The sequence below is a fragment of the Aythya fuligula genome, chromosome 1 (assembly GCF_009819795.1).
Source record: "Aythya fuligula isolate bAytFul2 chromosome 1, bAytFul2.pri, whole genome shotgun sequence".
NCBI classification, from domain to species: Eukaryota; Metazoa; Chordata; class Aves; order Anseriformes; family Anatidae; genus Aythya; species Aythya fuligula.
The window spans coordinates 1,166,071-1,186,586 of NC_045559.1; the positions used below are offsets into that span (position 1 = coordinate 1,166,071).

A 20,516-nucleotide genomic window follows, 5' to 3' on the forward strand; every position below is an offset into this window, starting at 1 on the left:
CTATATGAACGCCGCGCCGCCCCCTCCAAAACCCATATATATATATAAATATTTATTTTTCCCCCTTTTTTTTTCCCTCCAAAACCCATATATAAACATATATATTTATTTTTTCCCCCTTTTTTTCCCCCTCCAAAAACCATATAGATATATAAATATTTATTTTTTCCCCCCTTTTTTTTCCCCTCCAAAAACCATATAGATATATATTTTTCCCCCTTTTTTTCCCCCTTTTTTTCCCCTCCAAAACCCATATATATATATATATTTTTTTTTTCCCTCCAAAAACCATCTATATATATAAATATTTATTTTTTTCCCCTCCAAACCCCATATATACACATATATATTTATTTTTTCCCCCTTTTTTTCCCCCTTTTTTCCCCTGCAAACCCCACATATATATATAAATATTTTATTTTTTCCCTTTTTTTTCCCCTCCAAACCCCACACATACATATATAAATATTTATTTTCCCCCCTTTTTTTAACCCATACATATATATATATTTATTTTTTTCCCCTTTTTTTCCCCTCCAAAACCCATCTATATATATAAATATTTATTTTTCCCCCTTTTTTTTAACCCATACATATATATATATATTTTTTTTCCCCCTTTTTTTCCCCTCCAAACCCCATATACATACATAAATATTTATTTTTCCCCCTTTCTTTTTAACCCATACATATAAATATTTATTTTTTCCCCCTTTTTTCCCCTCCAAACCCCACACATACACATATAAATATTTATTTTTCCCCTTTTTCTTAACCCATACACACACATATATATTTATTTCCCCCCCCCGTTTTCTCCCCGACTCCCCATGCCGGAGGACGAGTTCTACCTCTTCACCAACGGCACGGCGCCGGGGCCGTGGGACGGCCCCCAGTACCACATCGCTCCCCCCTGGGCCTTCTACCTGCAGACGGCCTTCATGGGCTTCGTCTTCGCGGTGGGGACGCCGCTCAACACGGTGGTGCTGCTGGTCACCGTGCGCTACAAGAAGCTGCGCCAGCCCCTCAACTACATCCTGGTCAACATCTCCTTCAGCGGCTTCGTCTCCTGCATCTTCAGCGTCTTCATCGTCTTCGTGGCCAGCTGGCAGGGCTACTTCGTCTTCGGCAAGCACGTCTGCGCCCTCGAGGCCTTCGTGGGGACCACCGGAGGTAACGGGGTGGCACGGCGCGGTGTAGGGTGTGGGGCGGTGTGGGGTGGTTGGGGTGACGGTGGCTGTGCCGTAGGGTTGGTGACGGGCTGGTCCTTGGCCTTCCTGGCCTTCGAGCGCTACATCGTCATCTGCAAGCCCTTCGGCAACTTCCGCTTCAGCTCCAAGCACGCGCTGATGGTGGTGGTGGCCACCTGGGCCATCGGCATCGGGGTGGGCTTGCCGCCTTTCTTCGGGTGGAGCAGGTGGGTGGGGAGGGGTGGGGTGGGGATGGGGTGGTGCTATTGGGTGCCATCAGGTGTCATGGGGTGTTTTGGGGTGCCATCGGGTGCCATCGGGTGTCATGGGGTGTCTTGGGGTGTCTTGGGGTGTCTTGGGGTGCTATTGGGTGTCATGGGGTCCATCGGGTGTCATGGGGTGCCATTGGGTGTCATTGGATGTCATGGGGTCCATCAGGTGCCATCGGATGTCATGGGGTGTCTTGGGGTGCCATTGGGTGCCATCGAGTGTCATGGGGTGTCTTGGGATGATATTGAGTGCCACGGGGTGTCTTAGGGTGCCATTGGGTGCCATGGGGTGTCTTGGGGTGCTATTGGGTGTCATGGGGTGCCATTGGGTGTCATGGGGTGTCTTGGAGTGCCATCAGGTGTCATGGGGTCCATCGGGTGCCATCAGGTATCATGGGGTGTCTTGGGGTGCCATTGGGTGCCATCGGGTGTCTTGGGGTGCTATTGGGTGTCATGGGGTGTCATGGGGTCCATGGGGTGCCATCAGGTGTCATGGGGTGTCTTAGGGTGCTATTGGGTGTCATGGGGTGCCATCGGGTGCCATCGGGTATCATGGAGTGTCATGGGGTGCTATTGGGTGTCACGGGGTGCCATCGGGTATCATGGGGTGTCTTGGGGTGTATTGGGGTGCTATTGGGTGCCATGGGGTGTCATGGGGTGTCATAGGTTGTCTTGGGGTGCCATCAGGTGTCATGGGGTGGCTTGGCATACTATTGGGTGTCACAGGGTGCCATTGGGTCACGGGGTGCCATTAGGTGCCATGGGGTGTCTTGGGGTACCATCGGGTGCCATGGGGTGTCCTGGGATATCTTGGGGTGCTGTGGGGTGTCACGGGGAGCTGTGCAGTGCCGCTGGGTGCCATAGGACTCCGTCAGGAGCCATGCAGTGTTTTGGGGTGCCATGCAAAGGGGGTCCCAGAAGGGTCCCACGAGGGTGCCCTTCATGAGGCCATGAGGCAGTGCCATGGGGCACTGTGGGGTGCCGTGGGGGTGCTGGGGATGCTGTGGGGCTCAATGGGGTACTGTGGAGTGCCATGGGGTGCCATGGGGGTGCTGTGGGGTGCCATGGGGTGCCATGGGGATGCTGGGGATGCCATGGGGATGCTGGGGATGCCGTGGGGCTCAATGGGGTGCCGTGGGGTGCCATGGGGTGCCGTGGGGATGCTGGGGATGCCATGGGGCTCAATAGGGTGCCTTGGGGCTCAATGGGGTGCCATGGGGTGCCGTGGGGTGCCATGGGGATGCTGGGGATGCCATGGGGCTCAATGGGGTGCCATGGGGCTCAATGGGGTGCTGTGGGGTTCAATGGGGTGCCATGGGGCTCAATGGGGTGCCATGGGGTGCCGTGGGGATGCTGGGGATGCCGTGGGGTTCAATGGGGTGCCATATGGCTCAATGGGGTGCTGTGGGGTGCCATGGGGTGCCATGGGGTTCAATGGGGTGCTGTGGGGCTCAATGGGGTGCCATATGGCTCAATGGGGTGCCATGGGGTTCCATGGGGTGCCATGGGGCTCAATGGGGTGCCGTGGGGCGCCGTGGAGATGCTGGGGATGCCGCGGGGCTCAATGGTGTGCCGTGGGGCTCAATGGGGTGTCGTGGGGTGCCATGGGGCTCAATGGGGTGCCATGGGGTTCAGTGGGGTGCCGTGGGGTGCCATGGGGTGCGACGGAGCCGCGCCGCCTCCCCGCAGGTACCTGCCCGAGGGCCTGCAGTGCTCGTGCGGCCCCGACTGGTACACGGTGGGCACCAAGTACCGCAGCGAGTACTACACCTGGTTCCTCTTCATCTTCTGCTTCGTCGTGCCCCTCTCCCTCATCATCTTCTCCTACTCGCAGCTGCTCAGCGCCCTGCGGGCCGTGAGTGCGGGCGGCAAGGGATGGGGGGGGTGGGGTGGGATTGGGATTGGGATGGGGTGAGATTGGGATTGGGATTGGGATGGGGTGGGATGGGGATGGGAAGGGATGGGATTGGGATTGGATTTGGGATTGGGATGGGGTGGGATTGGGATTGGGATGGGGTGGGATGGGGATGGGGATGGAGATGGGATTGGGATTAGATTGGGATTGGATTTGGGATTGGGATGGGGTAGGATTTGGATATGGGATGGGGATTGGGATAGGGATATGGGATGGGATGGGGATTGGATTGGGATTGGATTTGGGATTGGGATGGGGATACGGGATGGGATTGGATTGGGATTGGGAGGGATTGGGATATGGGATGGGGTGGGATGGGGATGGGATGGGATGGGGATATGGGATGGGATTGGGATTGGATTTGGGATGGGGTGGGATTGGGATTGGATTTCGGATTGGGATGGGAATTGGGAAGAGAGAGGGGATGGGATGGGATGGAATGTGATGGAGACAGGGCTATGGGATGGGGACAGGGAATTGGGGTGGGGAATTGGGAGATGGGATGGGACTGGGGAGGGGAGGGGATGGGATGGGAGAGAACGGGATGGGGATATGGGATGGGGTGGGATTGGGACAGGATGGGATTGGGGATGGGGTGGGGATGGGGACAGAGATGGAGATGGGGTTGGAATGGAAACGGGATGGGGACAGGGTGGGGAGGGGATGGGATGGGGATATGGGATGGATTGGGATTGGGTTGGGAATATGGGATGGTGATGGGGATGGGATTGGGACAGGATGGGGATGGGATGGGGATGGAGACAGGGATATGGGATGGGGATGGGATGTGGATCAGGATGGGGAGGGGATTGGGATGGGGATGGGAAGGGATGGGATGGCGATATGGGATGGACTGGGATGGGGTGGGATTGGGAGATGGGATTGGGTTGGGAATATGGGATGGGGATATGGGATGAGGATATGGGAAGGGAATATGGGATGGGATGGGGATGGGGATATGGGATGGTGATAGGGATATGGGATGGGGACGGAGATATGGGATGGGGATATGGGATGGGTACAGGGATATGGGATGGGGCTATGGGACGGGGATGGGGATATGGGATGGGGATATGGGATGGGGCTTGGGGCTATGGGATGGGGATATGGGATTGGGATCGGATGGGGATGGGGATATGGGATATGGGATGGGAATATGGGATGGGGATGGGGATATGGGATGGACTGGGATTGGGTTAGGAATATTGGATGGTGATGGAGCAGGGATGGGATGGGGATGGGATTGGGACAGGATGGGGATGGAGACAGGGATATGGGATGGGGATAGGAATATGGGATGGGAATATGGGATGGGATGGGGATACGGGATGGGGATATGGGATGGAGATGGGGATATGGGATGGGAATATGGGATGGGAATATGGGATGGGGATAGGGACGGGGCTATGGGACGGGGCTACGGACCGGGGCCGGGACCAGGCCACCACCACCCACGGGCGCTGTGGCACGCAGGTGGCGGCGCAGCAGCAGGAGTCGGCCACGACGCAGAAGGCGGAGCGGGAGGTGTCGCGCATGGTGGTGGTGATGGTGGGCTCGTTCTGCCTGTGCTACGTGCCCTACGCGGCGCTCGCCATGTACATGGTCAACAACCGCGACCACGGCCTGGACCTGCGCCTCGTCACCATCCCCGCCTTCTTCTCCAAGAGCGCCTGCGTCTACAACCCCATCATCTACTGCTTCATGAACAAGCAGGTGGGGGAAAGGTTTTGGGGGGTTTTGGGGGGTTTTGGGGGTGTATGGGGTAAGGGGGGGATGGGGGAGATCCGGGAGGGAGGGTGGTGTTGGGTTGGGGACGGTCATGGGGTAGGGAAATTGGGGAACCCGAAGGGACGGCCATGGGGTAGGGGTAGGGGTAAGGGGTGGGGTTGGCGTGGTGCTGGGAGGGGAAGAGGGGAAGGAATGGGGATGGGGAGAGGGGTGGGGGCACCATGTTCCTGTTGGGATCGGGATGGGGTCATCAAGTCCCCATTGGGACAGGGATGGGGGCACCATGTTCTTATTGGGAGAGGAATTGGGGTCACCCTGTTCCCATTAGGACAGGGATGGGGTCATCGTGTTCCTATGGGGTCACCATGTTCCTAGTGGGATAGGGTCACCATGTTCCCATTGGGATAGGGATGGGGTCACCATTTTCCATTGGGACAGGAATCGGGGTCACCATGTTCCCATTAGGACAGGGATGGGGGCACCATGTTCCTATTGGGAGAGGAATTGGGGTCACCCTGTTCCCATTAGGATAGGGATAGGGTCACCCTGTTCCCATTAGGACAGGGATGGGGTCACCATGTACCCATTAGGATAGGGATGGGGTCATCGTGTTCCTATGGGGTCACCATGTTCCTATTGGGATGGGGGTCACCACGTTCCCATTAGGACAGGGATGGGGTCATCATGTTCCTGGTGGGATAGGGTCACCACGTTCCATTGGGACATGAATTGGGGTTACCATGTTCCTATTGACATAGGGATGGGGTCACCATGTTCTTATTGGGACGGGGATGGGGTCACCATGTTCCCATGAGGACAGGGGTGGGGGGCTGGGGGACACCACATTTCATTGAGATGGGGAGAGGGACCCTACATCTCATGGGGGCAGGGATGGGGACACCACATTCCTATGGGGACAAGAATGGGGGACACCAGGTTCCCATGAGGACAGGGATGGGGGTCACCATGCTCCTGTAGGGACAGGGACACCACATTCCTTTGGGAAGGGGGGACCCCAAGTCCCATTGGGACAGGGATGGGAACATCAATGTTCTGTGGGGCCAAGGATGGAGGACACCACACGTTCCAGGGGGACAGGGATGGGGGACACCGATGGGGACACCACACTCCTATGGGGCCAATGATGGGGAACACCAAATTCCACGGGGACTGGGATGGGGACACCGTATCTCATGGGGACAGGGATGGGGACACCACACTCCCACAGGGATTGGGATGGGGATACCACGTTCTATGGGGCCGAGGATGGAGGACACCACACTCCTATGGGGACAGGGATGGGGACACCAAATTCCACGAGGACTTGGATGGGGACACCACATCTCATTGGGACAAGGATGGGGGACACCACGTTCCATGGGGACAGGGAAGGGGACACCACACTCTTATGGGGCCAAGGATGGGGACACCATATCTCATGGGGACAGGGATAGGGGACACCGTATCTCATGGGACCAAGGATGGGGGACACCACACGTTCCACGGGGACAGGGATGGGGACACCACACTCCTATGGGGACACCATATCTCATGGGGACAAGGATGGAGGACACCACACATTCCATGGGGACAGGGATGGGGACACCACACTCCTATAGGGACACCGTGGGGACCCCATATCTCATGGGGACAGGGATGAAGGACACCACACTCCTACCGTGACCGGGATGGGCGCCACCATATCTCATGGGGACAAGGATGGGGCCACCACACACCTACGGGACCGAGGCTGGGGACCCCACAGGGGTCGGGGGCCGATCCCAAATCCATCCCCCGCCTGCCCCACAGTTCCGCGCCTGCATCATGGAGACGGTGTGCGGGAAACCCATGACGGACGACTCCGACATCTCCAGCTCGGCGCAGAGGACGGAGGTGTCCTCGGTGTCCTCCAGCCAGGTCAGCCCCAGCTAGGAGCCTCCCCGTGGTGGCCGGGACCCCCCCGTGGTGGCCAGGAGCCCCCCAAGGTGGCCGGGACCCCCCCGTGGTGGCCGGGACCCCCCCCTTGTAAGGCCTTAGGATGTAGGGCAATAAACGCTGCTGCAAAGCTGAGCCTGGCCTGCGTCTCGCTGGCCCCATAAGTGTGGGGTGGGGTTGGGGGGGGATGTGGGGGGGCTGAGTGGGGCCTAGAAGTATGGGGGGGGGGAGGTGGGGATTGTGGCCCCCACTGTGGGGGTGTGATGCCGTCTGTGGGGTGCAATAAGCCCCATCTGTGGGGCAGGAGGGGTGTTGAGAGCCCATCTGTGGGGCTGGGGTCACACAGAGCCCCTATCAGTGGGGCAGGAGGGGTGTTGAGAGCCCATCTATGGGGCTGACATGGGGCAGAGCCCCCATCTATGGGGCTGAGGTGGTGCTGAGACCCCATCTATGGGGCTGGAGTGACAGAGAACCCCTATCTATGGGGCAGGAGTGGTGCCAAGCCCTGATCTATGGGGCTGGAGTGACACAGAACCCCTATCTATGGGGCAGAAGCATGACTCTGACCCCCATCTATGGGGCTGAGAGCCCACCTTTGGGGCTGGGGTCACACAGAACCCCTACCTATAGGGCAGGAGCATGACTGTGACCCCCATCTATGGGGCTGAGAACCCATCTGTGGGGCTGGGGTCACAAAGAACCCCTATCTATGGGGCAGGAGCATGACTGTGATCCCCATCTATGGGGCTGAGAGCCCATCTGTGGGGCTGGGCTCACACAGAACCCCTATCTATGGGGCAGAAGCATGACTGTGACCCCCATCTATGGGACTGAGAGCCCATCTGTGGGGCTGGAGTCACCCAGAACCCCCATCTATGGGGCAGGAGCGTGACCACGGCCCCATCCCAGCCCCCCAGCCCCCTCCCCACCCCCTGCTCCCACCACTCCCCAATTACCGCACCAGCCCTGCACCCCACAGCCCCACCGCGCTATGGGGCCGGCCAAAACGGACTGGTTGGGGGCTAAAAGGGCTCGGGGTGGGGGCACACAACCCCCCCCTCACCCCAAAAAAAACCCCGGTGAGGGCGCAGCGAGAGCAGGGCCAGGATGGAAACGCTTTTATTGGCAGCCGGACGCCGGCGGCCGCGCTCCGCCGGGGTTTTGGGGGGGGGAAAATCCCCGGGTTTTAGGGTGGGGGGGGGGCACAGAGGGCTCCGAGCCCCCCCCCAAACACAGAAGGAGTTTCCTCCAGGCCTCAGGGGTTGGGGATATATCAAAAAGTGTTATTTTGGGGGGGGGGGGGGGTTACATGAGAGAGCAGACGAGGAGTACACAACGCGCAGCCCCCCCCCCCCGGGGCTGAGCCGCCGCAAGGAGGAGGAAACCGACCCCAAACCTTTATGGTGGGGGCTCCACGCTGCGCCCCCCCAAGCCCACGGCCCCGCTGAAGGCACTTGGAGCGGCGCTGGGCGTGCAGAGGAGGCAGGGGGGAGGCCTCTTTTCCCTTCCCCCCCCCCCCAACACCAAGCCCGGAGCAGCGCCCGGATCGCTTGCCTTACTAGGAGCGGCGGCGGCGGGCTCTGAAGGGCTGCCAGGAGGGCGGGCGAGGAGCCACGGCCACGGGCACGGCGATTTTGGGGTCCCAACGGAGCCCAACGGGGCGAGGAAGAGGACGGGGGTGGCCCCGGAGGCGCGGGGAGCAGTCACGAGTCCGGGGAGCCCGGTGGTGCCTCTCCTCGCGGCGTCCCGGAGCTCGGCGTTGGGGTTTTGGTGTTCCTCCTTTCCTTTCCTTCCTTCCTTCCTTCCCCCGTTGTTGCAGCTAAAGGGTGTAAAAAAATGAGAAAAGGGGGGAGAAAAAATAAAAAAAAATAAAAAAAGAAAGGGGGAGGGAGGGCGGAGGGGAAGCCCTCGGCGCCGCGAGCTCCGGGGCCGCGCGTTCTTGGCGCGCCGCGGGAGCGATAGGAAAATCAAAAAGGGAGCTCGTTAGGGTTGTCAAATCAAGATGAAATCTTAAAAAAAAAAAACAAAAAACACGGTGGGTGGGGACGGGGAGGCAGCCGAGTCCTCCCCACGCTCCTCTGGGGGAAAAAAAAGGAGAAAAAAACAAAAAAAAAAAAAACAAAAAAGGACGGGTGAGAGATTCCGTTTTCACCTCCTAGCCTGAAATCACAGTCTCAGTAGCGAAAAAAAAAACAACAAAAAAAAAAAAGACATGTTTCTCGTGATAATCCAGAAAGTGTAAAAAATAAATTATGTTCAGAAACGGCTCTGCTCTGTCCAGCCCTCAAAACTCGTCGTGCCGCACCAAGGCCTCCCCGAAGTCCGTGGCCTGGCTCCCCACGAACAGGTCGTATTTCTCCACGATCTCCTCCTTGGTGAGCTTCCCGTCCTGCAGAGAGGGGAGCAGAGGTCACCGAGGGGGGGGAAAAAACCCAAAATAACCCCAAAAGGTGATGTTCTGGGGGTCCGGGCACCCCAAAAAGCCCCCCACCCCCAAAAAAAAAAAAGGAGGTGCTGTCCCCACCTTGTTCTGGTCGGACTCGTAGACGAGGTGCCGCGCCTCCGCCTCGGCGTGGTCGTAGTCCGAGGGCAGGATCCAGTCCTTGGTCTCCTCTTTGTCCATTTTGCCGTCGCGGTTTTTGTCCCGGAACTCCACGAATTGCTCCCTCTCCGTCTTCACCCACTCGGGCTCGTCGGTGTCGCCGTCGTGGCTGTACATGTCACCTGCGGGGCAAGGGGGTGACAGTCAGAGCTCCTAATTTCATCGCGTCCCACCCCAAAAAACGTCCCGGGGGAGGGCGGCTCCCCCTGAGGTGATTTTTGAGTTAATTTTTGCGTTGATTTTTGAGTTGAGTTGTTTTTTGAGTTGATTTTTGAGTGATTTTTGCATTGATTTTTGAGTTGAGTTGATTGATTTTTGAGTTGATTTTTTATAGTTGGTTTTTGAATTGGTTTTTGAGTTGAGTTGATTTTTGAGTGATTTTTGAATTGAGTTGATTTTGCATTGATTTTTGAGTGATCTTTGAATTGAGTTGATTTTTGAGATAATTTTTGCGTTGATTTTTGAGTTGATTTTTTAGATGATTTTTGAATTGATTTTTGAATTGAGTTGATTTTTTAGTTGGTTTTTGAATTGATTTTTGAATTGAGTTGATTTTTGAGATGATTTTTGCGTTGATTTTTGAGTTGAGTTGTTTTTTGAGTAGACTTGAGTGATTTTTGAATTGATTTGTTTTTTGAGTTGATTTTTGAGTTGATTTTTGAATGGAGTTGATTTTTGAGTTGATTTTTGAATTGATTTTTGAGATGATTTTTGAGTTGAGCTGTTTTTTGAGTTGATTTTTGAGTGATTTTTGAATAGATTTGAGTTGTTTTTGAGTTGATTTTTGAGCGATTTTTAAGTTGATTTTTGTGTTTATTTTTGAATTGAGTTGGTTTTTTTGAGTTGATTTTTGAATTGATTTCTGAATTGATTTGATTTTTGAGTTGGTTTTTGAATTGATTTTTGAATTGAGTTGATTTTTGCGTTGATTTTTGAGTTGATTTTGGAGCCGTGTGCTCCTCGCCCCCCCCCGGTTTGGGTATGGGTGCCGGAGCAGCTGTCGGGCTGGGAGGCCGGGCAGTTGGCGGGCGCAGCGAGCAGGAGCAGATGTTCCCTTCTGTCTGGGGCCCGGCCTCACAGAATCGCACAATTTCGAGGTTGGAAGAGCCCTTCAAATCATCAAGTCCAACCCAAGTCCTCCACTAACCCAATAACTCTAAAAACTCGCAATCTTACACATTTTATAAACACCCCAGGGTTGGGGTGACTCCACCACCCCCTTGGGCAGCCTCCCAGCCCTTTTGGTGAAGAATTTCATCCCAAAACCCACCCTAAACACCCCCCCGTGGTGCAACGTCACCCCGTTCTGCCTCACCGATGTACTCCTCCAGGTCGATGAAGCCGTCCCCGTTCTTATCGATGTCCTCCATGGTCTCCTGCAAGAGCGAGCGGGTTTATGGCCAACGGGGTGGGGCGGGTGGGTATAGGGGAAGCCCCCCCAGGTCCCGGAGGGGTGCACCCACCTGCACCACGATGTCCTTCATGTAGTCGTACTCCTCGGGGTGCAGGAAGGCGGTGAACTCCTCCTTGGTGGCCGTCAGGTCGCCGTCCCTGTCGGCCTTCTTGAAGCGCCGCTCGTCCCTCACCATCATCTGCTTGTAGTTGAAGCCGTCGTCGGGGTCGGGGTCATCTGGGGGGGGGAAGGAGAGCTTCAGCCCGGCTCGTTAACCACGCTAATTAACCGCCAGGCTCGTTAAGCACCACACCAATTAACCGTGACGCCCTAAGCTGCGAGGAGGAGGAGGAGCTGCAAGCGGCCCGGCGAGGGTGCTGCGCGCCACGGAGCGTGGGGGTTTTTTTTTGTTGTTTTTTTTTTTTTTTGGGGTGTTTTTGGAGGAAAACGGGCAAAGGGAGGAGCTGTGCTGGGAGCAGGCGGGGTGCTGGCTTTGTCTGTCTGTCTGTCTGTCTGTCTGCCCCCCCCTCCAGCAGCGGGTACGGGTAGAGGACAACACCAAAGGGGGGAGGCTGAGAGGAGGTGAGAGCCAGGCTAAAAAAAGGCCGGCGGGCGACCAGGCTCCGTTTACAGCCCCGGACAAAAGGCTGGGGATTAGGAAGCTGGGGGGGGGCCAGGGGGGTGTTAAATATAGCCGGGGGGAGGGTTTATTTCCAGGCACCCCCAAGGCACAACTAATCCTCGGCTCCTCCTGCTCGGAGCTGGCCTCACGGAGTGGCCCCGAGGCGGGTCGGGGTCCTTGGGCCACCAGCGGGCCCCCTGGGGGGCTGTGAGACACTGAGGGGGGGGAAAAAAGAGCAGAAATGGGGCAAAAAGGAGCAGAGCGAGGCGGCTGTGGCACAAGGGGAGCGTTGTATGGGGCAGGAAGGGCCCCAAAAGGAGAAGGGGAAGCTTGGAGCTGGCCCCGATGGCCGAGTGGAAGGGCAGTGAGAGCGCTTCGGGCTCCCGGATCCGAAGTTTGTGGTGCTGAGCAGCGACCTAAACGCGTTATTTTTTTGCTTAAAGGGGTTTTTAAGAGGTCGCTGCCCTAAAATGAAGCTCGTGGGGATCCGTCCCGCTCTCCTGGAGGACGGCAGGGATGTGAGACGGGCTCCCGAGGCGATTCCGGGCTCGGCCGTGCCTTGGCCCCGCGTCAAGCCCTGCGCGGGCGTTCCCAGGGCTGCTGCTGCCAGGGGAGAGGAGGAGGAGGAGGAGGAGGAGGAGGAGGAGGAGAAGAAAAAGCAGGAGGAGGAGAAGCAGCAGCAGGAGGAGGAGGAGGAGGAGGATGGTTTCTGGTAGATGGGGGACGAGGGCAGAAGCCGTCCTTGCGGCGGGAGCGAGCAGCACCCGTGCTCCTTTTTTTAATTTTTTAATTTCTTTTTCTTTCTCTTTTTGGGATCGTTTTTAGGATTCCCGCACCCGCAGCCCTTCAACCCCTTTTTTTGTTGAGTTTTGCTGAGTTTTTGGGAGCTCGGAAAGCGGCCGTGCCAGCCTTTCACAGCTCTCCCTCCCCGCACGAGGTCTCTTATTTTGCCGGGGGTCTCCAAAACCAGAGGGGGTTTTGTGGGGTGGGCTCGGGGGGGGGCACCTGGGTTTTTAGGGCAGAGCAGAGCGAGCTCGGGGCTCAAAATCCCTGAGCTGAAGCAGCTCGGGGGAAGATGGATGAGCTGGGGGGGGGGGCAGCGTGCTGCATTTGACTATCTTTGGCAATATTTAGCCAATTGAGCTTTGATTTCGTGCCGCCGAGCCGGGCCATATATGTCCGCGCAGCGAGGTGGGGGGGGGGGGGGGACAGCTCCCCAGCACAGCTCCTCCCTGCGCCCCCCCATAAATAAAAATAAATAAAAATCAATAAAAATCCCCCAGCTCCGTGGGCAGGACCCCGAGAAGAACCCAAAAGCTGGGCAGAACCCGGAGCCAGGGGGGGCAGCGGGGATCCCGACCCCTTTTTTTTTTTTTTTTGTAGGGCTGAGGAAGGGATCGGGGTCCCCGCAGGTTGGGGGGGGGGGGCAGCTTTACCCAACCAAGCGCATCGATAAAGCAGAGGGCTCCCCCGCCCCAAAATCTTGGAGACTTTGGGGTTTTTCCCAAAAAAAAACGAGGCTGAGGGAAGGAGCCGGGCTCACCCCACACACCCTGGCGGTGGTGGTGGTGGTGGTGGAGGGGGAGGCGGGTTTTTGGGGGTTTTTTTTTGGGGTCGGGGGGGCTCTCTGCTTTATGGAGCGGGGCCCAGCAGCGGGGTCAGCCCCCCCCCGGGGGCCCCTTACCGAGGTAGGTGCCATAAGTCACGTTTCTGTACTCATCCCAGGAGATAAATCCATCTTGGTTCAGGTCGAACTCCTGCCACTGGCGTTCGACACTCTCATACACGTATTTCTTCTGGGCTTTCTTAATCCAGGCTCGCAGCTCCCCCTCCGTCACCAACCCATCCTTATCCGTGTCTATCTTATCTACAATCACTCTACAAAGAACAAAAAAGGCAAAAAAAAAAAAAAAAAAAAAGACATTTCAAGCCCCGGCTCGGCACCGCGGCGCTCCCCGGGGCGCCCACCTACCTAGGATGTAGCCGTAGGTGGCATTTTTATATTCCTCCCAGGAAACGAGGCCGTCCTCATTGAGGTCGTGCCCCTTCCACTGCCGCTCTACATCCTCGTAAATCCAGCGTTTTTGGGCAAATTTAATCCAGGCTTTGAGCTCTTCCACCGTTACCAACCCGTCTTTGTCTTCGTCTATCTTACTTACAATCTTTCTGTGGGGAACGCAGAGAAAAAGCCGGCGCAGGTTAAGGGGAAAGGGGGAGGAGGTTTGGGTCCCACCGTCGGGGCCTCATTGAGAGGGGGGGGAGTGAGGATCTCACCTCCTGTGCTGCCGGACCCCAAAACGGGGCTGGGGCCCTCGGGATCCACGGGGGATAAAACCCCGAGGGATAAAATCCCGAGGAATAAAACCCCTGAGGAATAAATCCCCAGTGGAATAAGACCTCTGGGGCATAAAACCCCATGGAATAAAATCCCCAGGGAATAAACCCACGAGGAATAAAAACCCAGAGGAATAAGACTCCTGGGGGATAAAACCCCAAGGAATAAAACCCATGAGGAATAAACCCCAGAGGAATAAGACCTCTGGGGGATAAAACCCCGAGGAATAAAACCCCAAGGAATAAAATCCCTGAGGAATAAATCCCCAGTGGAATAAGACCTCTGGGGCATAAAACCCCATGGAATAAAATCCCCAGGGAATAAACCCACGAGGAATAAAAACCCAGAGGAATAAGACTCCTGGGGGATAAAACCCCAAGGAATAAAACCCATGAGGAATAAACCCCAGAGGAATAAGACCTCTGGGGGATAAAACCCCGAGGAATAAAACCCCAAGGAATAAAATCCCTGAGGAGTAAATCCCCAGGGAATAAACCCACGAGGAATAAAATCCCAAGGGAATAAAACCCATGAGGAATAAGACCCTTGGGGGATAAAACCCCAAGGAATAAAATCCCCGAGGAATAAGACCCCAAGGAATAAAACTCCAGGGAATAAACCCACGAGGAATAAGACCCCTGGGGGATAAAACCCAAAGGAATCAAATCGCCAAGGAATAAAACCCCAGGGGATAAACCCCCGAGGAATAAAATCCACAAGGAATAAACCCTGGAGGAATAAGACCCCTGGGGGCAAAACCCCAGGGGATAAAACCCCAAGGAATAAACCCCCGAGGAATAAAATCCCTGGGGAATAAAACCCACAAGGAATAAACCCAGGAGGAATAAAAATCCCAGGGGATAAAACCCCAAGGAATAAACCCATGAGGAATAAAAATCCCAGGGGATAAAACCCCAAGGAATAAACCCATGAGGAATAAAAATCCCAGGGGATAAACCCCCGAGGAATAAAACCCACAAAGAATAAACCCTGGAGGAATAAGACCCCTGGGGGCAAAACCCCGAGAAATAAAACCTTGGGGGGATAAAACCCCAAGGAATAAAACCCCTGGAGGAATAAAACCCCTGGGGGAAAAACCCCAAGGAATAAAACCCCGGGGGGTAAAACCCCAAGGAATAAAACCCCGGGGGGATAAGACCCCTGAGGGAATAAAAGCACTTTCCAGCCCTTTTCTTCCCATTTTTAGGGTAGCTCCATGAGCTCGCAGCCCCCAAGGACCCCACGGGGGGGGGATTTTCTGCCCCACAGGGCAGCCCCCACCCCAAAACAGCCCCCGGGGAGGGAGCAGAGCCGCGGCAGCCCCGCGAGGAATGCGGCAGGTGGGAGCGGGGCCGGGCGCTGTCACGGCCCCACATTTATCTCCCCCCACCCCGGGGGGCTTCAATTTAAAGCCAGCCCCGTGCCCCCACCCGCTCCAAACACCCCAAAGCCAGCAAAGGGATGGGGCGAGAGGGTTTTGAGCGCTCCCAGCTCCTCCTGGAGGGATCCAGGGCACGGCTGGATGCAGAAACACGATGCCAAGCGAATTTTGGGGCTCCCTGGGGGGCCCCCAAGCAGCCCACGCCCACCCCCCGGTGCACCCCGGGGTGAAATCGGGGCCCGGGGCACCCAGCACCGCGGTGCTTCCGTGCAGAGCCACCTCCAGCCCCTCTTGGGGGGGCTTCAAGGAGCACAGCCCCGGATCCTCGTGGCTCCTGGGGGGCGAAGTGTGGAAATGGGGAGGGTTTTTTGTGAAAATGGGGAGGTTTTTTGCGAAAATGGGGAGGATTTTCGTGAAAATGGGGAGCTTTTTTGCGAAAAGGGGGAGCTTTTTCGTGAAAAGGGGGAGCTTTTTGCGAAAAGGGGGAGCTTTTTCGTGAAAAGGGGGAGCTTTTTGCGAAAACGGGGAGCTTTTTCATGAAAACGGGGAGCTTTTTCATGAAAACGGGGTGTGGGAACCACGCAGGGGGTGCCCACAGCCGGTGCTGGGGGGCTTAGGGGCAAGAAGCAGGGGGCAGAGCACCCGTTTGGGGTCCCGGAGGGGGGTTTTGGGGAGCGCCACGGCGAGCAGGGCAGGGCTCCTGATTAGCAAAACAAACTCGTTTTGGTTAATTAGCTCGGAGCAGCCCCGTTACGAGGTCCCCGTGCCCCGGGCCGGGCCCCGCTGGCAACGTTTCCAGCAGAGAAACTCAGCCAGGGAGGCACCGCGGGGTTAGCAAAACAACAGCCAGGGGGGAGGGCAGCCAGCACGGCCCTGCCCCTCCCCCTGGGACCATTCCCCGCTCCCAAACTTCCCAAACTCCCCCCCAAAAAACAAAAAAACAAAAAAAAACGGAGTAGAACAGGGCGGAGGGAGCCCAAGGGGGTTGGCTCCATGCTTCCCCACGTGGGAACGGCCTCGGTTTTTTTTTTTTTGGGGGGGGGCTGCCAGGGAGGTCGGGGCCCCTTTCCCGAGCCAAAAGGGGAACAACTGCGGCGGCAGCTGCCCGGGGAGAGGCAGGTGGCAGCGGGAGGAGAGGCACCGAGGTTAATTTTAGAGTTAATTGGGAAAGAAACGCTGGGTTTTTGGGAGCTGGGGGGGGGTTGGGCACGTGCGTCGCGCAGCGCCGGCTATGAAGGGGAATTTGGGGGTCCTGGGGGGGCTTCCTCTGACTTTGGGGGGTGAATTTGGGGGTCCTGGAGGGTGTTTTTGGGGCAGGGAGCAGCAGGAAGAGCTCAGCACCCCCACGAGCGCTCCAAACGCTCTATTTGGGGGGCCGCCCCCCCCTCCAGCACCACATCCCCCTTTTTCGGGGGCGTTTTTTGATTTTTTTTTTTTTTTTCCCTTACCCCAGCCTCTCCTTGCTCTCCTCCGGCGTCAGCTGGTCGAAAGTTTTGGCCTCGTCGGCCCCCAGGAAGGCGTCGTGGTCGTAGTCGAAGCTCTGGGCGTCGTCGTGCACCTTGTCGCTCAGCTGGGCCTCGTGGTGCACCCGCTCCTTTTTCTCCGTGGGTTTGGCCCCCACGCAGGCAGCCCAGAGGGACAGGCACAGGAGGAGCTGCTGGGTGCTCATGGTGACCTGTGGGGCACGAAGGGGGGGGGTTAATGGGTCGTGGGGGGGGGTTGAGCAAGGCCCCGGGGCCACCTTGGGGTGCTGGGAGTCATCCCCCGGCTCGTTTGGGTGGTAATTAGTGGTAAAAGCGGTGCTGGGTCGTAATTAGTGGTAAAAGCGGTGCCCAAATGCTTCTCATCGTGGTTAGTGGTAAAAGGGGGGGGCTGTCCTCGCAGACACAGAGCCCCCAGGCCTCCCCCTGCCTCGTTAGCTAATTAGTGGTGCTTGATGAGCCCCTAGGTGAGACAGCCACGGAGCCCCAGAACCGCCAGGGGTGGAAGAGCCCCCCCAAAATCTGCTCGGACACCCCCCCAACACCGATGTCACCACCAAGCCTTGTCCCCAAGCACACAACGAGGACCCCCCCCCGCCCCCAGCCCGCGTCGCTGCACGGGGCCGGGGCGGCCAAAGCGCAGGACCCGGTGCTGAGGCGGGGAAGAGCCCTCAGAGAGAGCACCCAAGGGTGCACGCCACGGGCAGGGATGGCACCCACCACATCGGGGTGCCCAAAAACCCCGTCCAGCCTGGTCCCGAGCACCCCCAGCTCCTCCGGGCAGCCCGTCCCAGGGTCCCACCACCCTCAAAATGCAGAATTTCCTCAAAACTCTGATCCAAATCTCCCCTTTTTCAGCTTAAGACCACCCCCCCCTCGTCCTACAGCTCCCTACCCGAGCAATGAGCCCTTCTCCATCCTTTTACCAGCCCCCTTTAGGTACAGGAGGGCTCCCCAGAGCCCCCCCTCAGCCTGCCCCTATAGCAGAGGCTCTCCAGCCCCTTCATCATCCTCATGGACCCCCCCCCGGACCCCCTCACCCAGCCCCACATCCCCCTCCTGGGCCCCAGGGCTCCTGAGGAGGGCAGAGCAGGGGATCACCACGTCCTGCTCCTGCCTCTGCCCTCTTGGGACCCCAAAAAACCACCCCAAAACCCTTCCTCACCTCCACCACCGCCATAACCACATCCCTGGGGGGGCCTCTCCCAACCCCAGACCCCCCCCAGGTGCAGAACCTGCCCCAAGACCCCCTCTGGTGCCCCCCCATCCACGGTTCCCTTCCAAGGCCCCGACCTTTGCCAGTGACCGAGGCGGGCACGAGGGCAGCCAAGACAAACAGAGGGGGCAGAGGACGGACGGACAGACGGACACACGGACCGAGGGGGGGGGGCAGAGGCTCAGGGCCCACTCAGGGCAGCCCAAGGGGGCCCCGGGGCGGGCCCGGTGACCCTCACAACCCCCTAAAGTCTTTCATTTCACCCCAAACCCCCTCATTTCACCCCAAAATCCTTTCATTTCACCCCAAACCCCCTCATTTCACCCCAAAATCCTTTCATTTCACCCCAAACCCCCTCATTTCACCCCAAAATCCTTTCATTTCACCCCAAAGCCCTCTCATTTCACCCCAAACCCCTCTCATCTCACCCCAAAATCCTTTCATTTCACCCCAAACTCCTCTCATTTCACCCCAAGACCCCCTCATCTCACCCTAAACCCTCTCATCTTACTCCAAACCCTCTCATTTGACCCCAAAACCCCCTCATTTCACCCCAAAACCCTCTCATCTCACCCCAAAACCCTCTCATCTCACCCCAAAACCCTCTCATCTCACCCCAAACCCCTCTCATCTCACCCCAAACCCCTCTCATCTCACCCCAAACCCCTCTCATCTCACCCCAAACCCCTCTCATCTCACCCCAAACCCCTCTCATCTCACCCCAAATCCTCTCATCTCACCCCAAATCCTCTCATCTCACCCCAAATCCTCTCATCTCACCCCAAATCCTCTCATCTCACCCCAAATCCTCTCATCTCACCCCAAATCCTCTCATCTCACCCCAAACCCTCTCATCTTACTCCAAACCCTTTCATTTCACCCCAAACCCCTCTCATCTCACCCCAAACTCCTCTAATCTCACCCCAAACCCCCTCATCTCACCCCAAACTCCTCTCATTTCACCCCAAATCCTCTCATCTCACCCAAAACCCCCTCATTTCACCCCAAAACCAGCACCGGGAGCCCCCCCCCAGCCCCGTTACCGAGCGCCCCCCCCCCCCGTTGCCATGGCAACGCCAGGCCCCAGACCCAGGGCCAGGCCCCGGGGCCGTGACCAGGCCCCCGCCGCCACGTGACCGCTCCCCCCCCCCCGCCACGTGACCGCCCCCCGACCCCCTCAGCCCCCCCCCATCTCCCCCCGTTCCCCCCCCCGCCCCCCTCCGTTACCCGCCGGTGCCGCCGCCGCCCGCTCTCCCCTCCCGCTCCTCCGACCGGAAGTGGGCGCCGCGCCACGCCGCTCGGCCTTCCCCCCCCGCCCCTGGCCAATCAGAGCGCCGCTCCTTCCCCGCCGCCGCCACGCGCGGCGCGGCTATTGGTCCACCTCGCCGTCCGTCACGCTTGGCCCCGCCCTTCTCTCCGCCTTCTCTTCCCGGCCACGCCCCCTCCCTCCGAGGCCCCGCCCCACCCGCGCGGGATGCGGGCGCTGATTGGCTGCAAAGCGCCACGTCCTCAAGCGCGCGCCGGCCGCCGGCCACGCCCCCCAGCCCCGCTCCGCTACTGCGCATGCGCGGCGAGGGTGGGGAGGGGGAGAGAGAGAGGGGCTGAGGGTGGGGGGCGGTGGTCACGTGGTGCTGGAAAGGGCGGGAAGAGGCAGGCGGTGGCCGCCAGGGCGGCGCCATTTTGAGGGGGGCGGCGGCGCCATTTTGAGGGGCGCTGAGGGGGTTTTGGGGGCGCCGCCGCTGCCTTTTTTCAGCCTTCCTCGCCCCGCTGAGGTGCTTATGGCCGCCAGTGCTCTGGCAGTGGGGTGGCGGAGGCGTTCTGAGGGCGTTTCGTCCCCTCACAGCCCGGGCAGTGCCTGTGGGGTGAGGGGAGGCGATGGCCAAGATGGCGCCCACCCGCCTCACGAGGTGAAGTCTGTCAGGGCGAGCTGCCAATATGTGGCTTCTCCAAAGTTTATAACCCTAAATCCCCTAAAACCCGAAAATTACACGGTGATGGAACTGCTGGGGTTGGGTCAGACCTCATAGATCCCCCGGGTCCAGCTAAGAGTGAGGAGAATCTCAGCAGATGGAGCTGAGGAGGATGCTCCCTGTCACACAATAAAGGGGATTTTACCCAGCATGAAACATAGAGGATGCTCCCCGCCCCACAAAGCAGGAGGTGTCATCCATCCCAAAACACAGGGGATGCTCCCCATCCTACAAATTCGGGGATGTTCCCCACCCCAAAGTGTCAGGCGTCCCCAAAGTGTCCCCACCCCATTCCACAAAGCAGCAGATGCTCCCTGTCTTGACTAAACAATTGTGCAAATTAATTAAAGTAAGAAGTTTTGGGACTCTTACCAAGGTCAGTCCCTTGGTAAGAGCATGACGGAGTCAAGAGGTCAATGGGTGGAGATGAGGAAGAGTCCCCAGCCTTCATCACCCCCCGCCAGGAGCCACTACACAAG

General features: G+C 57.7%; 2 protein-coding genes across 4 annotated transcripts; one reads left to right on the plus strand and one right to left on the minus strand.

Annotated features, from left to right (window-relative positions):
- Window positions 1-830: 830 nt before the first annotated feature.
- On the plus strand, window positions 831-7,034 carry OPN1SW (opsin 1, short wave sensitive). The gene is made up of 5 exons (XM_032198171.1): window positions 831-1,173; window positions 1,249-1,417; window positions 3,149-3,314; window positions 4,848-5,087; window positions 6,912-7,034. The coding sequence occupies exons 1-5, from the start codon at window positions 831-833 to the stop codon at window positions 7,032-7,034; spliced, it is 1,041 nt and encodes a 346-aa protein (XP_032054062.1).
- Window positions 7,035-8,129: 1,095 nt separating this feature from the next.
- On the minus strand, window positions 8,130-19,348 carry CALU (calumenin). 3 transcript variants are annotated; one of them, XM_032198202.1, is made up of 7 exons: window positions 19,295-19,348; window positions 16,819-17,045; window positions 13,339-13,532; window positions 11,103-11,269; window positions 10,955-11,015; window positions 9,562-9,761; window positions 8,130-9,426 (listed from the first exon to the last, which is right to left on the minus strand). In XM_032198202.1, the coding sequence occupies exons 2-7, from the start codon at window positions 17,037-17,039 to the stop codon at window positions 9,322-9,324; spliced, it is 948 nt and encodes a 315-aa protein (XP_032054093.1). In that variant the 5' UTR covers window positions 17,040-17,045; window positions 19,295-19,348; the 3' UTR covers window positions 8,130-9,321. The 3 variants fall into 3 exon arrangements, with proteins under 3 accessions (XP_032054093.1, XP_032054077.1, XP_032054085.1); XM_032198186.1 differs by lacking the exon at window positions 13,339-13,532 and adding an exon at window positions 13,627-13,820; XM_032198194.1 differs by lacking the exons at window positions 13,339-13,532; window positions 19,295-19,348 and adding exons at window positions 13,627-13,820; window positions 18,145-18,157.
- Window positions 19,349-20,516: the final 1,168 nt, after the last annotated feature.

What these genes read in the sequence shown, in the direction of transcription:
- OPN1SW (XM_032198171.1), top strand. Translation starts at nt 831, where the DNA reads ATGCCGGAGGACGAGTTCTACCTCTTCACCAACGGCACGGCGCCGGGG. An exon ending in CCTTTCTTCGGGTGGAGCAG is followed by an intron (nt 1,418 to 3,148) that starts GTGGGTGGGGAG and finishes GCCTCCCCGCAG; the next exon opens with GTACCTGCCCGAGGGCCTGC. An exon ending in ACTGCTTCATGAACAAGCAG is followed by an intron (nt 5,088 to 6,911) that starts GTGGGGGAAAGG and finishes CCTGCCCCACAG; the next exon opens with TTCCGCGCCTGCATCATGGA.
- CALU (XM_032198202.1), bottom strand. Translation starts at nt 17,039, where the DNA reads ATGAGCACCCAGCAGCTCCTCCTGTGCCTGTCCCTCTGGGCTGCCTGC. An exon ending in GAGAGCAAGGAGAGGCTGGG is followed by an intron (nt 13,533 to 16,818) that starts GTAAGGGAAAAA and finishes TGTTCTTTGTAG; the next exon opens with AGTGATTGTAGATAAGATAG. An exon ending in TGAAGGACATCGTGGTGCAG is followed by an intron (nt 11,016 to 11,102) that starts GTGGGTGCACCC and finishes TCGCTCTTGCAG; the next exon opens with GAGACCATGGAGGACATCGA.